General features: G+C 42.5%; 1 protein-coding gene across 1 annotated transcript in view; it reads left to right on the top strand.

The window, feature by feature from the left end:
• The first annotated feature begins 4,867 nt into the window (after positions 1–4,867).
• The window catches only part of ACYP2 (acylphosphatase 2), a 32,330-nt gene continuing 18,255 nt past the window's right edge, over positions 4,868–18,942 (top strand). Inside the window, 4 exon segments of the mRNA XM_018077610.3 lie at positions 4,868–4,893; positions 4,895–4,935; positions 5,565–5,581; positions 7,335–7,444. Of these exon segments, the coding sequence (XP_017933099.2) occupies positions 4,868–4,893; positions 4,895–4,935; positions 5,565–5,581; positions 7,335–7,444 (194 nt within the window).

The raw sequence follows: 18,942 nt of genomic DNA, 5'->3' as shown, positions 1-18,942 counted from the left end.
ATTCAGAAATAAAGTTATGGGAGAAAATGCAGCTTAGGAGAGGAAAACATCATATGGGAACAAGGAAAAGAGAAAGGGAAGAAGTTTATGATTTTGCTTGAAAAAGAAAACATCAAAGAAGGGGAATGCATTACCTTCAAGGAAAGAAAATAAAAACTGATGAGCAATACAGTTTGCAAAAAAAGAGGTAGAAAAAAAAGGTGAAAAGGCCAAGCTAAGCTTGCATAGCTTCTAACCTTCTTTCCAGGTATTCCATGCTCCCTAAGTAACAGCAAAAACCTGGCAAGGGCAGCAGTGGCTTCTTTTATTCAGAGGCCTTGGTGTCCTTTGGGAAAACACTCACCAAAATCACACCGGGACCATTTGCAAGTGAACCAGGTGTAGAGTTTGGTTCAGACACACAAGAGCTGCACAGCTAAAGATAAATCAAGAGACTCTCACACTAAAAGGCAGCAGGAGAGCAGAAATGCCATCATGGGCAGATTCTTTTATCAAATTATTGTTTATTGGTAATGGCCAGTGTCAAGGGCAACGATAGGTCTGATCTCCCCAACCAGCCTCACCTGGACCCAACCAGCCTCATCTGGACCCAACTATGCTCACCTGGGGCCCAACCAGCCTCATCTGGACCCAACTATGCTCACCTGGGGCCTGACCACACCCCCTCTGCCCCTTGGTGCAGGAGCTGTATTTAAGCTCAGGGCTGAGCAGAGCTGTTCCTTACAAGTCACAGGCAGGCTTATCTTCAGTGCTGGTTTCAGCTTTTTGTCTTGGCTGGGCCTTACCTGTAAGCTGTAGCTGTGTTTCCAGCCCAGCCTTCTGCTCCTGGAGGGATTCTGCTGCCACCCCTTGGCTCTGTCTGCCCAGGTACTGTGAGATTGTTGTTACTGCTGTGCTGAGGTTACTCCTTGCATTGCTATGTTTGTGGTGTTCCCTAATGTTTGGCTGCAATGGCACTATTATAGGTTTGGGGTGTTTTCCAGTAATAGTATTCCTTGCTATGTCCTTTTTAAATGCAATGGCTAAACCCAACATTGTGGGGAAATATTTCTGTGCTTTGGAAGGAATTTTTTAAAGGTTTAATGCTCAGAGGAGGAGCAGAGTGCCTAGTGGTGAAATTTGCCTTACCTATAATGGAGTTTTCCCAATTGTAAAAAAAACTTGCCAGGGAAATGCCTGTTCTAGGCAGCTTCCAGAACAGAGGAACCCTTGGGTACGAGCTGAGGTTGTAGCAATAGTTGTTCCTTGATAACACTGTGCTGGGAGTGAAAGTCAATCTGTGTATCAAAGGTGAGAATACAAAACAGTGTCTTCTGCAAGAGGCAGAAGAGTAAAAGCTGGTTAGCCCAGACCTGATGTGATCAGTGATCAGAACAAAAAAAGGGGAATTGCTGAGGTGAAATGAGAGAGGAATCTTAAAGAAGTAATTTTTGTGAGTGTAGCAAAGGCCTGGGCAAATTAGCACCACGATGTTGCTGGAATTCACTGCAGCCTGGAATTTCTCACTCTGATTGGTTGTGACTGTTGCTGCTTTGCTTTAGTAACAGATAGGTTACCCTGATTTAGTGAGTAACAACCTGAGTCCAGCATGTGGCAACAGGGAAGCTGGCAGCACTCTGAGACTCTGGGGTTGTATCTCTCTGTGTTATTGCAGCACGAATTCTGTCCATCCAAAAATACAGTTTGTTTGTTGCAGGTTCATAATTGTTTGCATTCCTCTGCAGTATAATCAAAGAGTGTGTCCTGTGCCTCAACAGCTGGAGCTGTTTAGGACTCTCTTACAGTTGGCAGTAGCTTTAGGAATTGCAACCAACTGATCCTCCTTAGGCCAGTGTTGCCACTTTAGAATAAACACCTGGAAGTGGGAAGGGAATTCAAAGCTTCATGCAGAATGTCTGTGTTTCTTGATAGTGTGTGCTAAAGCTTTCGTGTTAATTAAGGCATTTGAATTGTGTTTGATTTCTAATATTGATTATTTTGGCTGTAAAATATGAAATGTTCAAATGTCTCAACTTTTGGAGCTCTTCAGGCTCTGCTGCTTGCCATGAAATAACGAGAGACATGAGCTTGTCTGGGGGAAAGGTGGTGAGATGTTCCTATGACAAATAAAAAAATCTCTTAAACTGACTTTTCTGAAACAGGACAGAGTGTGGAGTGTGGCTCTGTGGTGTAATTAGGCTGCTGTTGTAAATCTATTTTTTTTACCTGTCTTGCTCTTCACTGCTGCCAGATGGCAGCAAATTACAAAGCATTTTCTATTTGCCCTGTGTCCTGTTCTTCTTTCTGTTGAATCCTCCTCTTCCAAAACAAAATGGTGCTGATTCCACAGTAGTGAAATGTGATGATGGTGATGGAATGTATGGCCCCTGTAAAAGGCAGGGGGTTAATGTGTCATATAGCTAATGATAAAACTTGGTCTGTTGTGTTCCTACTTGCTGTGATACTGGGAGTTTTCTGATTTATGTGAATATTTGTGTTCTGTGCTGAATTGGGTGGTTGTTTATCTAGTTAACTGCTGTGTCTTGAAAAAGTAATTTTATTATTCCTCTAGAGCTTTATGTATTTTTAACTTCCCTCTAGTGCTGAGATCCAAACCTGTGTACAGTTTGGGTTCTGCTGCATTGCTGAAGGACAGAAATGTGTATGTGGAAGGGAATTGCTTAATGGGGAAAGCAAATAGAATTATTATTTTGATTTTTATTCTGAAGTTTGCAGTTAACTTGCCTTTATCTGCTGAGTAGGAGAAGGTTGAGTTTATCTTCTCAGGGTGGTTAAATGATGTTTCTCTGAGGAAACGATGCCTGGAAAAAAATACAAACCTCAATTCAGTTGCTTCCAACTATCACTTTTTGCAAGGGTAAATGGGGAGATTGTTGGGAGTTATAAAAAAAGTCCTTCAGGGTTTTGTTCTCTCAATAAAGAGTGAGGGTAAAACTTTCCTTCTTTGGATGGACAATTATTAGTGCACGTTCTGCCAACTCCTTCCCATCCAGGAATTGCTTCAAAACTGGACTTGGGTAAAGAGAAGGTGGCTTTGCACAGAAAATGGTGTTACACTTTCCAGTGAAGAGATTTATGTATGATTTGTAGTCACTTTCTTCTGTGTTGTGTTTTTAATGTGAAGTTGCTTACCTTGGGCTGCAAAATATTTACAAACCCTGAGGAATCTGTTGTTTTCCTGGAGGAAGTTTCTATTTTCTGACAGAACTTCTCCAATAACCTCTAAATATTTAGTAAACTCCATGTGCTGGTGCCACTCCTCTGGTTAATTTAGTACACAAAATTGACTGTGTGGGAAATCAGAGTTGGGTTTCCATTTGCTGGGATACTGTTTTGTTTAAAAACACTCAGAGCAAATAAGTTGTTTTCAGTTTCTACTGCTTTGTTTCGTGTTGGAAATCAATGTTTTCCTCTGATGTGGGAATAACGTGGCAATGCTGAAGCTGAAGAATGGGTTATTAAATTAGGGATCCTAGAACCTCCCTCTAGTGTTGAGATCCAAACCTGTCAACAGTTTGGGCTCTGCTGCATTGCTGTAGGACAAAAAGTTGTATGTGGAAGGGAGTTGCTTAATGGGGAAAGCAAATAAAATTATTTTGATTTGTAAAGTCACAGTTAACTTGCCTTTACCTGCTGAGTAAGAGAGGGCCGAGTTTATCTTCTCAGGTTGGTAAATGCTGTTTCTAGTGTAAAATTCTGCCTGAAAACACTTTTTTTTTTTTTTTAAAGCAAATATGGGGGAGAAGAGTTAAACTGCAAGCAGACATAGAACACTCTGGAGAAAAACCTTTGTGGTGTTTGGTTGCAGACTCAGCTTACTAAATAGCCAATTTTTGACTTTGCTTTTGCACATGTGGCATATAGACAAAAGAAATTACGTGGTGGCACTTCTGGAAAGGTTTGCTAATGAAAACTGGAAGTTGGGTAAATAGTTTGCACGAGGTGAATTTCCTGTCTCAAAGATCTGCTGTTCCAGCACAAGGACTGAACAGGGAACAGAAATGGGCTGATAAATCTCTGGCTGAAGGCTTAAGTCATGTGGAGATGTGAGGGAAGTCTGTCACGAAGCTTTGATGGGGATGGATGCCAAAGATAAACTTAGGGTTTTTTTGCTGTGTTTTAGCTTTCAACCGCGTAGCTTTCCACATTATCAGGCAAAATCACCTCGGTTCAGAGGTGTATGGTGAACGCTTTTTGTCTGAATGATTCCTGTAAATCCCTGAAAAAACTTAATACTGTTTACCTGCGCGCTGGATGCTTGAGGGGGGTAACTTCAGGTGAGTCAATACGCGGCAGCGGCAGCCCTGGAATTGGAGATGGTGATGTTAAGTCTGTTCTCTCAAGGTATTTCTAATTTCAAATAGAAGCGAGAACAACATGTGAGAGCTCTGAAGGACACGCTGTGGCCGCTTGTGCTGCCGACGGGGCGCTCGGGGGCTGTGGCTGCCCCTCAGGGCTGCGGCGCCGGGACCCTCATGCCCTTGGTCTGTGAGGTGTTCTCCCTCCATTCACGGGACGAGCGCTGTCACCGTGAGGTGTTCTCCCTCCATTCACGGGACGAGCGCTGTCACCCCTGAGGGGTTCTCCCTCCATTCACGGGACGAGCGCTGTCACCGTGAGGGGTTCTCCCTCCATTCACGGGATGAGCGCTGTCACTCCTCGCTGTTAGGTGTTCTCCCCTCACGGAGGGACCGGTGTCTCCCTCCCTGTCAGGGCTCGGTTCGGGGGTGCCCAGACTCCCTCCCTCACATTCCCGTGAGGCGGCCGCTGACGCGGGAAGGTTGAGCCTCGCGCGCTCCCGTCCGGGCGCCGCCGGCCCGCGGAGCACCGGGCGCACCCGCTACAGCGGCTCTTCCTCGGCGCTGCCATGTCCACCCTGGCCAAAGCCTCCGGCGCTGAAGTCGGTGGATTACGAAGTGTTCGGGCGAGTGCAAGGTAATGGCGGGCTGAGGTGAGGTGAGGTGCGCTGAGGGGACGAGGGTCTCCCTGGTGAGGCGGCGGTGGGACCGCGCATGCGCGAGGCTCGAGCGCCCTGAGGGGAGAGGCGGGAGCGGCAGCCCCGACTCGTCCCCGTGGGACGGGAAAGGGTAAAAAAAAAAATAAAAAGTAAATAAAAATAAAATAAAATAAAAAAAGGTTGTAAGTGCTCCCCAGCTCTAAAGCTCGGCTGCCCCGAAAGCACAGGCGGTTCTATCCGGAGCAGTTCCCAATAACCGCGTTTGCGCTCATGGCTTCTTGTCGGCGCGGTTGTGTGGGAAAGCCCCCGCCCCTCCCCATTCACACACTGCGGCGTTTTCATTAACGTTAAAGTATCAATGGAGACAATCGTTTGCCGAAGGCCAGCGTGTTCCTAAATTCCGTACGCTTTGTGTAACGTTAATTTCGCAACTGTTCTGAAATTGGTAAAATACCACGAATAACTATGGTAGTGTGATGAAACGCCACAAATGACTTGTATGCAGCTTACTGCCCTTCTGTATCAAGCGAAATTCCTACAAAGTGGCATGCTTTCGAATTACTTTAATACTTTTATTATCTTAATACCTATTTTCTTTCTGTTCTAGGTGTTTGTTTCAGGATGGTAAGGCAATACTGGATTTACCAGCTGTACTTTACAGTGTAATATTTCCAGTGCTAAAAATACGGCAGCAGGTCTGTACAGTGTAAATATATCCAACCTGAACTTTGAGTTCTGGGTTAGATGGTTAAGTACTGCGAGTTGATGTAAAAGGAGGAAAACGGTTTTATATTAAAGTGGGTTTTTAAAAGCTTATTAATGTGTAGTTTGTGTAGCATGTAAAGAATGTGTTTGGATTACTTGTAACAGCAACAAAAAATGTTGCAACGCCTTGATCTTTGGAGAGGTTAAATCTGAAGTTTTCGATGTTGGCTCCTGAAACAGTTCAATTTTTTAAAATGGTTATTTAGTACCTGTATTTAAGGAGACTTAGTGTGTGTCCTTGGAAAAATGTGCTACAAATAAACACTCTGTGGCTCACACCCCAGGTAAGTGTCTCCACCAGCTCTGAACATGCAGCAGGTAGTTTTACACTTCACAGAAACCTAGTAAACAACAGGATACATTTCAAATAAGAGCAGGTTTTGGTCTGAAAATAGTGGACAATGCTTAATATTAAACATAAAAATTCTTGTTTATAGGTTCTATGTATTGTGAAATAGTGCCAAATGGAAATGAATAGAGGATTACAGTAGATATGTCTTGAATTTAATTATTCTATCAAGTGGAAAACTAATAAGTCTAAGCTTGCTTTGCCTCACAGTCCTCTTGAAAAACACTCTTTACAGTTAGCAGTGCTTTTTTTTTCCCTTGGCTAAATCTCCCCAAAACATATTTTCTCTTTTGAAGTGGAGTCGTATTAACACGAGGTTTGGCTTTGACACTAGAGTAAGTGTCTCGAGAGGCTGATAATGCAGTGTGCACTGGGGACACATTCTAATATGTTTGGTAGCTATTTCTCACCAAAATATACTGAAAATTGTCGAATCTTGTTGTTGGAGATATCAGGTTGTTCTGCAATACAAGATAAAAATCATGGGCCAGGTTATCTTTTATACCTCTTCAGTGTACAAAGAGGAGGTACCTTTAATGCAAATAAATTTATTAATGAAGTTGTGTTATGGCTTTGTGTTTCTATTGTCCTACATTGAAGAAAAACTTAATGGATTTCTGCAAAAGAGGCTTTCTGTTCCCTACCATTTCAGTGTTCAGAGACAAGTTATGTTTATATCTTATATGTATTTGGAAAAAATCAAAAAGAAGAAAAAACCCTCAAGAAACAGGGTACTTGGAAATTGTGGGTTTCATTACAAGGAGTGAGTGGCTGGGAAGCCAGAATTTGTTGTGGTGTGGCAAAAATACTGGAAAACCAATATAATTGGATTTCCTGTAGTGCTATTTAGAAATGCAGCGGTTGGGGGTAAGATTTAAAGGGTGAAAGTCAGGTGGAAAGGATTTAAAAGGAAACTGGAGGAAAGGAACTATGAAATTTGTAAGTGTAGCTAATTTAATGAGTTCAAACACTGGGGTGGTTGCATAGGGAAAAGAACAGTGATAGGAGCTATAGAAAGGAATGAAGTAGGTACAAGGGAATGCTGTGGGATTAGCAGAGTTCTTTGGGATCAAAATCTCCTCCTTTTTTGAGAATTGGCTGCTCCTGCTGCAGCTCCAGAGCTGACAGGAATATCTGAATGCCTGAGCATGAGGGTCACCCGTGGATTTTTATTAAGGGTAGTACTTTTTCACAGTGGCAGCTGTGAAAAATGAAAGTGTAGTGCTGGCACTGATTGTCCTCTCTCATTATTTCCCAAACCAGTACACAGAAGAAGAAGCCAGGAAATTAGGAGTGGTTGGCTGGGTTAAAAATACCAGCCAAGGAACCGTGACAGGCCAAGTTCAGGGCCCAGAAGATAAAGTCAATGCAATGTAAGTATTTCTGTGGTCTCTTTTTTTTTCTTAGTCATACTAAAGTCATTTACAGCAGCGTTTTTAATAAAAAGTGACCAGTGGATTCATGTGTCAGTGATGTTACAAGTGCTTTCAGCTAGCTTTGGAGGTAAGGAGATACATTCTTTAAGCTTGAAAAATAGTGTATATCATCACCCAGTTTTGATTTCTGGTGTCACAGAGTTCATCAGTGTATGTCCTAAACATCCTCATTCATTGTGAAACGAAGAAAAAGCCTTTACTTGGGGTTCTAACTCATCAAAATTTCTTTAAGAAACACACTGAAGAACTTTTTGAAATGCTTGTTCTGCCTGTACTTGAATCAATTTTATGGGCACTGTGTTTAAATGTTTTCTCCCTGATTTTAAAAAACCTAATAGATAAATACACACTTCAACCAAGGCCTGTAGTCTCCACCATCTGGAAATAATTTTTGAAGGATTTTGGTGTCTTTAAAAGAATGGGTAACAATTTTCTCTATTAAATTGCCAATTTCTAGAAGCTTAAAGCAGTCACTCTGAGGAAATGATGCCTGGAAAAACACAAAGTCCAATTCAGTTGCTTCCAACTATCACTTTTTGCAAGGGTAAATAGGGAGATTGTTGGGAGTTATAAAAAAAATCCTTCAGGGTTTTATTCTCTCAACAGAGAAAGAGTGAGGGTAAAACTTTCCTTCTTTGGATGGACAATTGTTAGTGCACGTTCTGCCAACTCCTTCCCATCCAGGAATTGCTTCAAAACTGGACTTGGGTAAAGAGAAGGTGGCTTTGCACAGAAAATGGTGTTACACTTTCCAGTGAGGAGATTTATGTGTTGATTTGTAGTCACTTTCTTCTGTGTTGTGTTTTTAATGTGAAGTTGCTTACCTTGGGCTGCAAAATATTTACAAACCCTGAGGAATCTGTTGTTTTCCTGGAGGAAGTTTCTGTTTATTTTCTGACAGAACTTCTTCAGTAACCTCTAAATATTTAGTAAACTCCATGTGCTGGTGCCACTCCTCTGGTTAATTTAGTACACAAAAGTGACTGTGTGGGAAATCAGGGTTTTCTTTCTATGTCTTGGGGTACTTTTTCAGTTAAAAACACGCCTTCAGAGCAAATAAAAAGTTGTTTTCAGCTACTGCTTCTTTATTTCATGTTGGACATACAGGCTGCAGGGTAAGATGCAGCTTGGGAGGAACTGGAGGACAAACAGACTTAAAATATGATTATAATTAATTACTTTGAAAGGTGCAATGCAAAATAGTTTCCTCTGGAGCAAACAGCTTGGCAGGGGCATCCTGGCTCTGCAAAAATCAGTGGGAAACTTTAAATAAGTGTGAACTTTTGGGGGCCTGGAAAGTGTTCCACGTGCAGGAAGTTGTACTGCTGATGGACCATCCAATTAGTGTTGAGTGTGGGTGTGAATTTTCTGGGCAGTGGTGCTGGGAGGCTGATCCCTTCTGTGGGGGTAAAAATCTTTGTCACACTGAAAACTGGGCAAAATGTCCTGCCCTCCCCAAACCTGGGACTGCAGTGGGAATGTCACTGAGCTGCAGGAAGCCCAAGGGGTGGATGAAAATGTTTTGATGTTATGGGTATTTTCCATTTTTTGTCTTTGGTTTGTTTTAACGCAGCTTTTACTTTCTCAGATCAGGTGAGTTTTGGATGATGTATTTTAGAGCCAGTTCTTAATTTCAATTGGGAGGTTACAGAACGTTTTGGAAGGTGTTTTTAAGAAGTCTCAAGAACCTTCTTTACCTGTCAGCTTGCTTTAACATCCCTTGCTGTTTAACTCTAGATGGAGCTGTTGGTTCTGAAAATCCCTCCTCCCACCCATGCTCTGTTTGAAGGGGTTCTATTTTTAGACTGCCATGGTAGAATCCATCTTTTTCCTCACTACCTCTTTCCTTGCTGTATTTTATTGTCCTGTTCTGTTTGCTGCTACTGCTCCACATAGATCACACCCTTTATTATCCTTTGATGCAAAAAGCCCATTTTCAGTGTTTTACCTGTGTGTAAACCAGAGAATACTCAAGGCACAAGACAAGCAGAGTTGCACAATTCCTAAAACATAATAAATAAGTTTTTATGGTACACTGAAGGCTTTTTTTCCAGGTGTGGGCTGATGATAAAAAATGATGTAGAGGAGGGTAGTTTTTGGTTCTATTTGGTGTGGTTTTTTTCAGGAATATTTACAGTACAGGGATCTTCATTATAGTATCTGTGCTATTTTTTCCACTTTATTCATTAAACAAGGTTAGAGCCTGTGTAGTCATGGTGGCCATTGCCATGGCAACCTGCATTGACAGCCTGCAACTCGCTTTCCATGGGGAATTTTTTTGAACTTTGACATATCACTCAGTTATCCATTAAAAAAAAAAAGGAAGGTGAGAGTCTCTCTGTGGATTGCCACATTCAGAATTTATGCCAAAAATCCAAGACTTCAAGTCAGGCTGACACCTTAAAATGTGGAATCTTAGGACATTTTAGACAAGACAGCAAGTGTTCTTCCTGTGTCTGTGGAAAGGCAGGATTCTAAATATAGATGGCTTGTCTTGGAAATCGGCTCTAATTAGGAAATTAATGCTAATTTCATTTGAATGGGGTAATTTTTAATAGCAGTGGCAGTTAAGAAGAATTAATATTCATTAAGATTTAACTGGCACAAGACTTAAATTACTGCAGTGTGTATGTGAGTAGAAAAACCTTTTTGCCCTATAAAAGGGGAGAAAGAAGCTCTTTTTATTAGTTACTATCACACCTGTCATTGTTTTTCATTAGTCAGGTGTGTCCAAGGTTCTTCTCTGTACCAACTGACACTGAGTATTTTTTTTTCTCAGTATAATTTGTAATTGTTTGCAGAGAACAGCCCTGATGGCATGAAATTGAAACTAAATGCCAGCAAAAATTACCCTCCTTATTTAGACTATAACTGGGTTCCTTGAGCAAATTTCTGAATCTTAATACCCAGTTGCTGTTTGGATGTGAAATGAACGTATTTTAATCTGTGGTTTTTAGATTTTGTCTATTTTAAGGTTAATTTTAAATATTAAAATATTAAATATAATAATAATATTTTAAATTTTTCCACTCAATCATTTTTTTTTTTACATTAACCACTGCTGGTGATTTACAGTGGGAATCAGTAGCAGTCAGATGACAGGAAATGGGATTTCTGTAATTCACTGTGGGTCCAACTGTAACAAGCACAGGCTTCTTAGCTTTGGTTTTACTTTTTGTTTAAAGGTAAAACTAATGCATACTGGAAAACAAAATTGCTAAGGTATAACCTGTGGGGGTAATAAAATGGTAAATGTGACCATCTCTCTTCACAGTGAATGTTTGAGGTAATAATTTCTTATCTATGAGTTCTTTATTATTATTTATCTTGTTTATTGCTTAAAACAGACAGTATAAATTGTGAATTGTGCTAGTTATTGATCTGTAAATTAAATTTACTCAACTGTTGATGATGACCTGGGAAAGAACGGGATTAAACCTTGTTCTCTGGGGGTTTTAGCAGTTTAAATTAGATAGATGAACTAATTAGTTTGTAACAACTCTACTCTGATTAAAAGCCAAGGAATGGGCCCGGTAAGTCAGAAGACAGTTTTTTTTGTTGCTGACCTCTGCCACAAATAGAAGTGCCCTCCTGGCACAGCTCCTCTCCTTCCCACTGTGCTGGATCCTCCCTGTGCTCTGAAATGCCACAAACCACGGAAGCTTTTAACCATGGTCAGGTCTCTCTGGATATAGAATGGTGCAAAAAATGTTTCCCACCCTCCTGTTTCTTCTGCCTTGGGTGACCTTGTAGATTTTTTTAATCTAGTAGTTCTTACAGTCATCGTGAATTTGCAGTAGCTCAGTGGGACTGGAATTCTTTATCAAGTATCTGCTTCCTTTTCTGAGCACTTAAGTGCTCATAGTAATATATTTTTTTAAAAAAAATAATTTGTTCTATGATAAACTTACAGTGGAAATAACTATTTAGGATTTACCAAATACTGTCTATTAGAGTTTAATCCTTCTGGGTACTGGGTTTGTTCGAGCAGTGCAGGCTGAGCAGTTTGGTCTGATTTGAGACTAAATCAAAAGCTCCTGTTGAGGACCACATGTCCTTACTGACACTTAAGGTTACTGAGTTAGGGCAGGGTTGAATTCTCACAGCCATTACCCTAAAATACATGTTCTAGTTTGGTCTCATACCAGAAACACAAGCTGTTGAGGTACTGCAGGGAGGGGGCACCCACAGCAGCTTATGGTGATGCATGAATTGATTCAGTGAGGAATAATTGTTCCTCCCAGCTCCCTCTGAAGCTGCCAGAAGTGTCTGTGTGCTTTACTGGGAGCCACAGGACTGCTTTTGTTCCCTGGAATTTGAAGGTGTTCCACACTTTGCATGTTTGTAGGTCTCTTAAATGGGGGAAAGAAGAGTTGCTGTGGGTCTCCTGCATTCCTGGCCTCGTTACCAGTGGGCATACTAATGGTTGTTTGAATATTAGGTACAGAGAAGACACAAAGGTGCTTTTTATGTTTATGAAACATTTACCAGGTACTATTCCTGCATTTAAGCAGGACCGAAGTTCTGGAGCTGTGCCTCTGGAATAAGAAGTGTTTTAGTGCATGCAGTGTCTTGGAAAACTCAGTGTGTGATCTTGGACTTTCTTCCTGTCTCTGATGGGTGTTGCATTAATGCTCCCAAGTCCTTTGGAGTGTTAGTTCACCAAGGCTGACTCTGCCACGGAGTTCCAGGCTTTTGTTGGCTGAACTGATGGGTGTCTGTGGCAACACTCAATTCCAAAATCCCTGTTGCACAGTTAAAAGCAGGAAGGATTGCAAGGTTGTATTGGATTGTACTATAAACACAGGCAAGTGGAGCTGTTGTTTGAACACTCACTTGAGGCATTTTCTTGCATAACCAGAAGTGATCTGCCTTTCATCCACACTGAGAAGTCAAACTTGTTTTGACTCTAAATTCATCTTAATTAAACCACAATAACTGTTCTGCAGCAGCTCTGTGCAGGATTGGTGGGGCTTTGTGGGAGACTGATTTCAAAACAGAAATTAGATTTATGTGTGATTTCCACTGGGGGCTTTTTATTCATTTGAGCACTTCTGCATTCTTTAGTGTTGTTATTATTGGGACCACATGTAATGCTTTGATATTTCCCAAGTGAAGGTGTTCTGTTACTGCTGATACAGGAGGATGTGGTGCAGTTCAGTGCTGTTATTCTGGCTTTTTGTCCTTAGTGCTCCAGCACAACACTTAAATAGAGACATTAATGAGTAAAAGTTCAGTTGGAACCAGGATTTTTAAATAGCTTTTGTACTCCAGCTTATTTTTGCACGCAGTCAAAAATAGATCTGTGCCAACAATCTAGTAATTGTTAATAAAAGCATGTGCTTGATGTAGATTTTCTTGAAACTTATGCTGGATGTGGTGTTTCAAACAAATTGCGAAAATAACAACCAACTAATGTGACTTTTATTATGTATTACATAATATATGTAGTATTAACAAAAAGGAACAACTTCAGAACTGCAATTTTTTGTTTTCCTTTTGTATGTGCTGGTACTTGAAGATTAATAGGTAGGGAACAAGCCTGTTATGACTGTTTTTTCTCTCTTAAGAGGGATGAAGGGCGTTATTCTGGGTCTGGAGATTTGTGTTTATAATCCACAGAAGAAAGCAACACTAAACTGATATTAAAGTTGCATAATGTGAGGATGGGAAGACCTCTGTGGGAATGCTGCTGCTGTCCCAAAAGTGGGTGTTAAATTAGGCAAACATGCAGCTGAAGCTGTTGGTAGCCCTTGCTTCTGGGGAGAGGTGAGGAGGGAATGTGTTTGAGGTGTATTCCATCATGTGTGTAGCACAGCAAGGCTCTCTCTTGGGAATGCCAAGCTCTGTTCCAAACAGACAGCACTGGGCAGGTACTGAGCTGGGAATCCTGTGCTCAGTGGGTGGAGTTAGTCCTGAATTTGCTGCTGTAATCGTGCACAAACCATGGATCTTGCTGCTGCTGATCTTACCAATGTTCTGGTGGAGAAAAGCATCATCTCTAGGGTGTAAGCACTTCCTTAGCCAGGGGAATCCAGGACTTAAACAAAATCCCTATCCCTTTTGCCATGCTGCATGAGCTGGTTAGAGCTTGTTTGATGAGCAGAGAACTCTGAAGGTGAGTGATGTTGCTGAGATACCTGCTTCTTTTATCTTCCAAACTGCTGTAGTGCTGATTTGATTCACTGACAAGCTGTGTTCGGTTTATTTACCACATTTTTACAGAGGATGGGTGGGTTTCTTGCTCATCTGCTTAAGATGCACCCTTTGCCAACAGCAGACAAGTCAGAATTGCTCCTGCTCTGCTCTCAGCTGCTATTAGTGCATTGCAGCAGTGGAAAAATATATCACTGGGTAACTTGATTATAGCTCAACTTTACCTTGTTCTTTTTTCCCAGTTCCTTCCTCTGCTCCCTCATCTTGCTCTCCAGGGAAATACAATGTTTATTTGCCTAATGCAGTGCCCTGAGATGTTTCCTTTAAACTGTGCTGGATGCTCCCAACTCTCCTGCAGGGTTAATATTCCTCTTTGTATCTCTGTTCTGTGGCCCCTCTGAAGGGGATCCTCAAGTCTCTTTAGAGAGAATCACATCACCTTGGAGGAGCCCCTGGGTTTGGTCTGACAGCCTTTTGCTCTTGAGCTGATTTCATGTAGTCACTGTGTTACTGCATTAGAAGCTTCCTTTTCCAAACTGGTTTTCTTGGAGATGTTTTTTCCGTAGCTGGGGTGGAACAGCTGCCTGCTTTAATGTAGAATGAATGCTCTGCTTGTGTACCTTGAATGCTTTCCACTGCTGTTCAGATTTGTGCTCTGCTCTTGTGGTGCTGAGGGCTCTTCCTGCTTGTTTCCCTGCTGCTGAAGGAACAAAGAAAATGAAAAAAAAAAAAAAGGAAAGCTTTTAATTTAGGAAAAAAACAGTCAATAAATTTAATTAATGCCTGATTTAAAATTGGGCAGCTGATACTCAGTTTGGACAAAGTTCCCTTGGACTTCCAATGAACATTCTAATGGAAGAGGGTCCTGGATGAATAGTTTTCCTTCTGTTTTTGACTCTATAAGCCATAGAATTTTAATACATGCTAGAAAACAAACCATCTAGAGCAAACCCCCAACCTATTCCAGTTTGCAGATCTCCCAGCAATCATTTAATGATGTTTCAGTCGTCATCATATTTTTGGATCTGAGCAGCTTTGATGTACCACAGAGGAGCTCACCTGCAATCCAGTTACACTGCACAAATGCTAATCCTGAGCTCTGACCCTGCTCACTGGAATTTATAAACCTTTCCTGGAAATCAGATTTCAAGGGCAGCACAAGAAACTCTTCAGACAGCACAGCTCTGCCCCGCTGTCAGTCTGGGGAGGCATTAAGTATTCCTTAAATCTAGATGCCTGGTGTTCTGCAGGGGGGATTTGCAAGAGTTTAGGAAAACCCAGCCAAACCACCTCCTATCCCAAGAGGGGTGGAGAAAAGCTGCTGCCAATCCCAGATCTGTGCCCTGCCCTGCTTTTGCAGGCTGGATCCAGCAGCTGGAGCTGGGAGCTGAGCTCTTCCTTGTCTGTCAGGGGGCTGCAGGGCTCCAGCCCTTTTTGTTAGAGATGAATGGCTGTATTATACTGCTGCCCTCAGGAACACTGGGCAGGAATCCCCACACTGCTGTGGGACCTGCTAGGGAGAGCAGAGCTGCTGGAATGCTGTCCTAGGGATGAACCCTGCTGTCACAGTTGGCTTTATTTGTGTTTTCAGCTTTCCTCTGGCTGCTCCATCCTCTCAGTCAGGGGAAAAGTGCTGAATATTAGCCTGGGTGAAATGAGATACATCTCTGCTTTGTGTGCTGAGTGTGCCTGGATTTCACTGGGATCTGCTGGGATGCCCTGGAGATCAGGATCTGATGGGTTTTTGTGTTCCAGGTTTCTGTATTGTCCAGTTCATACAACACACAAACAGTTTTGTTAAATTAAAATTGAAAATAATTCTGTTGAGAAGCTGCATGTGTATTATTCCAATACTGTGGAGGAACTGGGGCACAGGGCAGAATCAATAGTCTCCTATGGCAAATTTGTGATGGAGCTCAAGGAGTTGTGGGACTGTTGATATCCAGTCCTGTGCTAATCCTTGGAACAGAGTTTCTCCCTGTAAGGTTGGGGCTCTGTGCATTGGTTAACTAATACCACTAAAGCACTGCTCAGAATTTCAGGCTATGTTATGTTCTTATCTGGGTTCCACTCACTGCTTTTGGACTGCTTCAAACCCTATAATTGCATTATTGTATCAGGTGATTCCTCTGGCCCAGCTGGAGCAGTGGGGGTTTGCCAGGTCCTGAGGAAACCCATCTTTCTAATCCCAAAATTCCCCTGATCTTCAACAGTACAAAGAAAATAATGGTAGCCTGTAGTCAATCAAGATCCCAGTCAGCTTTATCAACATGAGTCCTGTGACCAAAGAACAGCCAGGAAAATTAAGGAATAGAGCTGGAGAATGAGAGGATTATTTACAGAGATGAACTGACTGGCTCAGTCACACAGCAGATCTGGTGCTGACTCTGAATTCAAGTTGTCTCCTGATTTCTACTCTACTCTCTACTCTTCTCATCCTGTAGTTTAAAACAGAACTGTTTAACTTTCATTATTAGTAGCTACGAAATCCAAACGTGCCTTTTGTGGTTCTTGCACAACAGAAGTGCAGCAATTGTTAGTGTGCCAGCTGGCTTTTTTTTTGTTGTTGTTGTTGTTAAATGCTAGCACTAATAATAATTAATTGGGTAATTACATAGACATTTTCTTTCTGGCTCGTGTCCATATGGATGGTATAGGCAGAAAATCCAGTGTGGAGGGGAACATACAAGCAATTACTCTTTTCAGTGAGTGCCTGTAAACAAGGTCAGCTCAGCAGGCACCCAGGAAATCTCTTCTGAAATGTGATGCTGTCTGCATTATCCTTTTAGAGGGGCTTGGGACAGGACCAGGACAGCAGCAGGATTTCTCTGCTGTGCTGAGTACACACAGCACATTTATCTGGGCTTGCACACCCATGGATGAACACTTAAAAAAACCCCCAGACCTGTAGTCTTTCATTAAAATTGTATATTCTTATCCTTGAATGCTCTTTTGCTTGAGTTCAGCCACAATTATTCAGTAAATTTAGGCTAACAAAAATCTATTCAGCTTAGTGTCTGGTTTAGCTGATACTGAGGGACGTTCCTGTTACTCCCAACCAGAAACATATGGAAGGCAGGCTGCTGACTTCAGAATTTATTGAGCCCCACACATTCTGAGAAATGCTCAATATTTTGCCTGATTGTGTTTGAGAGACTTAAAAACTATTTTGAGTTTTCTGGTTGTGAGACACTCAAGGTTTGCCTGCTGGAGACATGGGAATTGCCAAGTATGGAGCACGTGGGACTGGGGCATGAAAGAGTGTGGGGTTGGCAGAGGTGCTGTGGGTTAAGATTGTTGTGGGATTGATGTGGGAGGGGATGCTGGAGCTGTGGGACAGGACTGTGACCTGTGCAGGGATCACTGAGGGATCCTTCCCACTGGAGACCTTCCCCGTGCCTTTACCCTGAGGAAACCACTGTTATTAACTCTGCTCTTCCTGGCTGGGCTTTAATTATCCTCCCAAATGGAGATAAAAAATGAACTTACTGCCTTTAGCTGGAGTCCTGCATGGAAACTTTTCTCCCCCCCGGGGGATGGTGTCACTGGGAATGTGACTCCTGCAGGAAGGCCTAAAAGAGGTCTGTGTTACCAAGGGGGTTGAAAATAGAACTTCCTGAAATGCTCTCAGTGTTTTTCCAGCTGATGTGGCTCTCCAGAGTGATGCCATGGACCTTGGGATGGATGGCTGCTGCGGGAACACGGAGCCCAGGTGCCTGCGCTGGGATTGTGCCTGTGCATATCTCCCTGCCTGCATCATGGCACTTATTATGGGATACACTTGCCCTGCTCCCTTTGGCCTGTTCAAAAATGAGTGTGTTCTCTGAGCCACGGGGCCCTTGACAGGAATAGGATGTGGTTTTGTTCCCTGTCAGGTGATCTGAGCTGTCTGGGCAGCGTTTCGGTGAAGAGCAGGAGCAGATGTGCCAGAGCACCGGGGGCAGTGGCTGTGGGTCCCCCTGGCCGTGGGAGGCTTTGGTTGTGTGTCCCTTTGGTTGTGTCCAGGGCAGCCCAGTGTTTGTTTGCAGCCCTGGTTTCCCTGGCAGGCACTTGCTTATTGTTGCTGTTGTTAGAGAAAACCTCCAAGGACAAAGTGGGAAAGGACAGTTTGTTGTTCCTTCAGCAATGTGTTGATGTCAGTGGAGTCACACCTGGTATGTAGCGAGTGTTAGTGGTGAACAGCTGTCTCTAGGTGGGGATAAGTTCTCTGATCTACACCTCTTAAAATACAGCCCAGGATGGGCGTGTTGAGCTGTCAGGGGATCAGGCAAATCCTTCAGTGGGGAAAGGAACACCCAGAGGTGCCCTGGGCTGCCCAGGGTGGAACACACACTCCAGTTCAAGGTACTGTTGATGCCACTTGTTTAGGGCATTGTGCTTGGTAACCCTGTTCCCACCCTGCCTCTCCCCTCTTAGAGGGGATCAGCACTGGAAGGTGCCAATGGCTTTGGGAATTAATCTCAAGGTTACTTCTAAATCCAGGAGGACAAAATGGAAGGGCTGTGCTGTGTCCCCCCCAGGCTAGGCAAGAATAATGGATCCCCTGCGTAGCTCTTACACAGCGATCCTGGGGTTTGCTGAAGAGGAAGGAATAAGGTGAAGGATGCTAAATGCTGGCATAAAAGAATAGATTAGTTCTGCTTCCTTAACCAGCTCAAAAAACCAAACCAAGATGAGGAGGAGAAGCAGGTATTTTTATTTTTGTGTCCATGATTCTGTTCCTCTGCAACAGAAAGAGCAGCTGTCTGGAGCCCAGCAGACACTGAAATCCAGGAGCACTTTGTGTCCTGGCTCCACTCCAGTTTGACAGGAAGCACGATCCTCTTGTGGCAATTTATGTTGAGGTTTTTGGTTATATTTATACCACTGTAGTGTGGCAGAGCGACTGGATGACAAAGACATTCTGCCTTGATGAAATTTAAGCTCTCTAGTGATAAATAAAAAAATAGAGAGCCTCCTGAAGGGTTTTTTCAGAGCATATGACTCTTGATGAAAAGTTTTTTTTCTATTTTTCTTTTTTTAAGAAAGGTTAAAAATTAAATTTCTTTGGGAGACAAGGTTATAACTTAAGAAATTATGCCAAGAGGGCTATTGCTCTAGCGAGTAACTTCTGGTGTGATTCAGTTGGTGAATAAAAAAAAGTCTAGAAAGAAAGGGAGGTTAGTTTTTAGTTAGTGAGCTCTATAGAGACCAGTGCTTTTTAAACCTTTTTTTTCAGGCTCTCTGGCAATATATAATTCACTAATGACTCAGTGATAGCATCTTGATTGACTGCACCG

Source organism: Manacus vitellinus, unplaced genomic scaffold (genome assembly GCF_001715985.3).
Source record: "Manacus vitellinus isolate BGI_N305 unplaced genomic scaffold, ASM171598v3 scaffold_38_pilon, whole genome shotgun sequence".
In the NCBI taxonomy this organism is placed as follows: Eukaryota; Metazoa; Chordata; class Aves; order Passeriformes; family Pipridae; genus Manacus; species Manacus vitellinus.
Note: the sequence above shows the minus strand (reverse complement) of the source record. Positions and strands in the feature narration are given on the sequence as shown.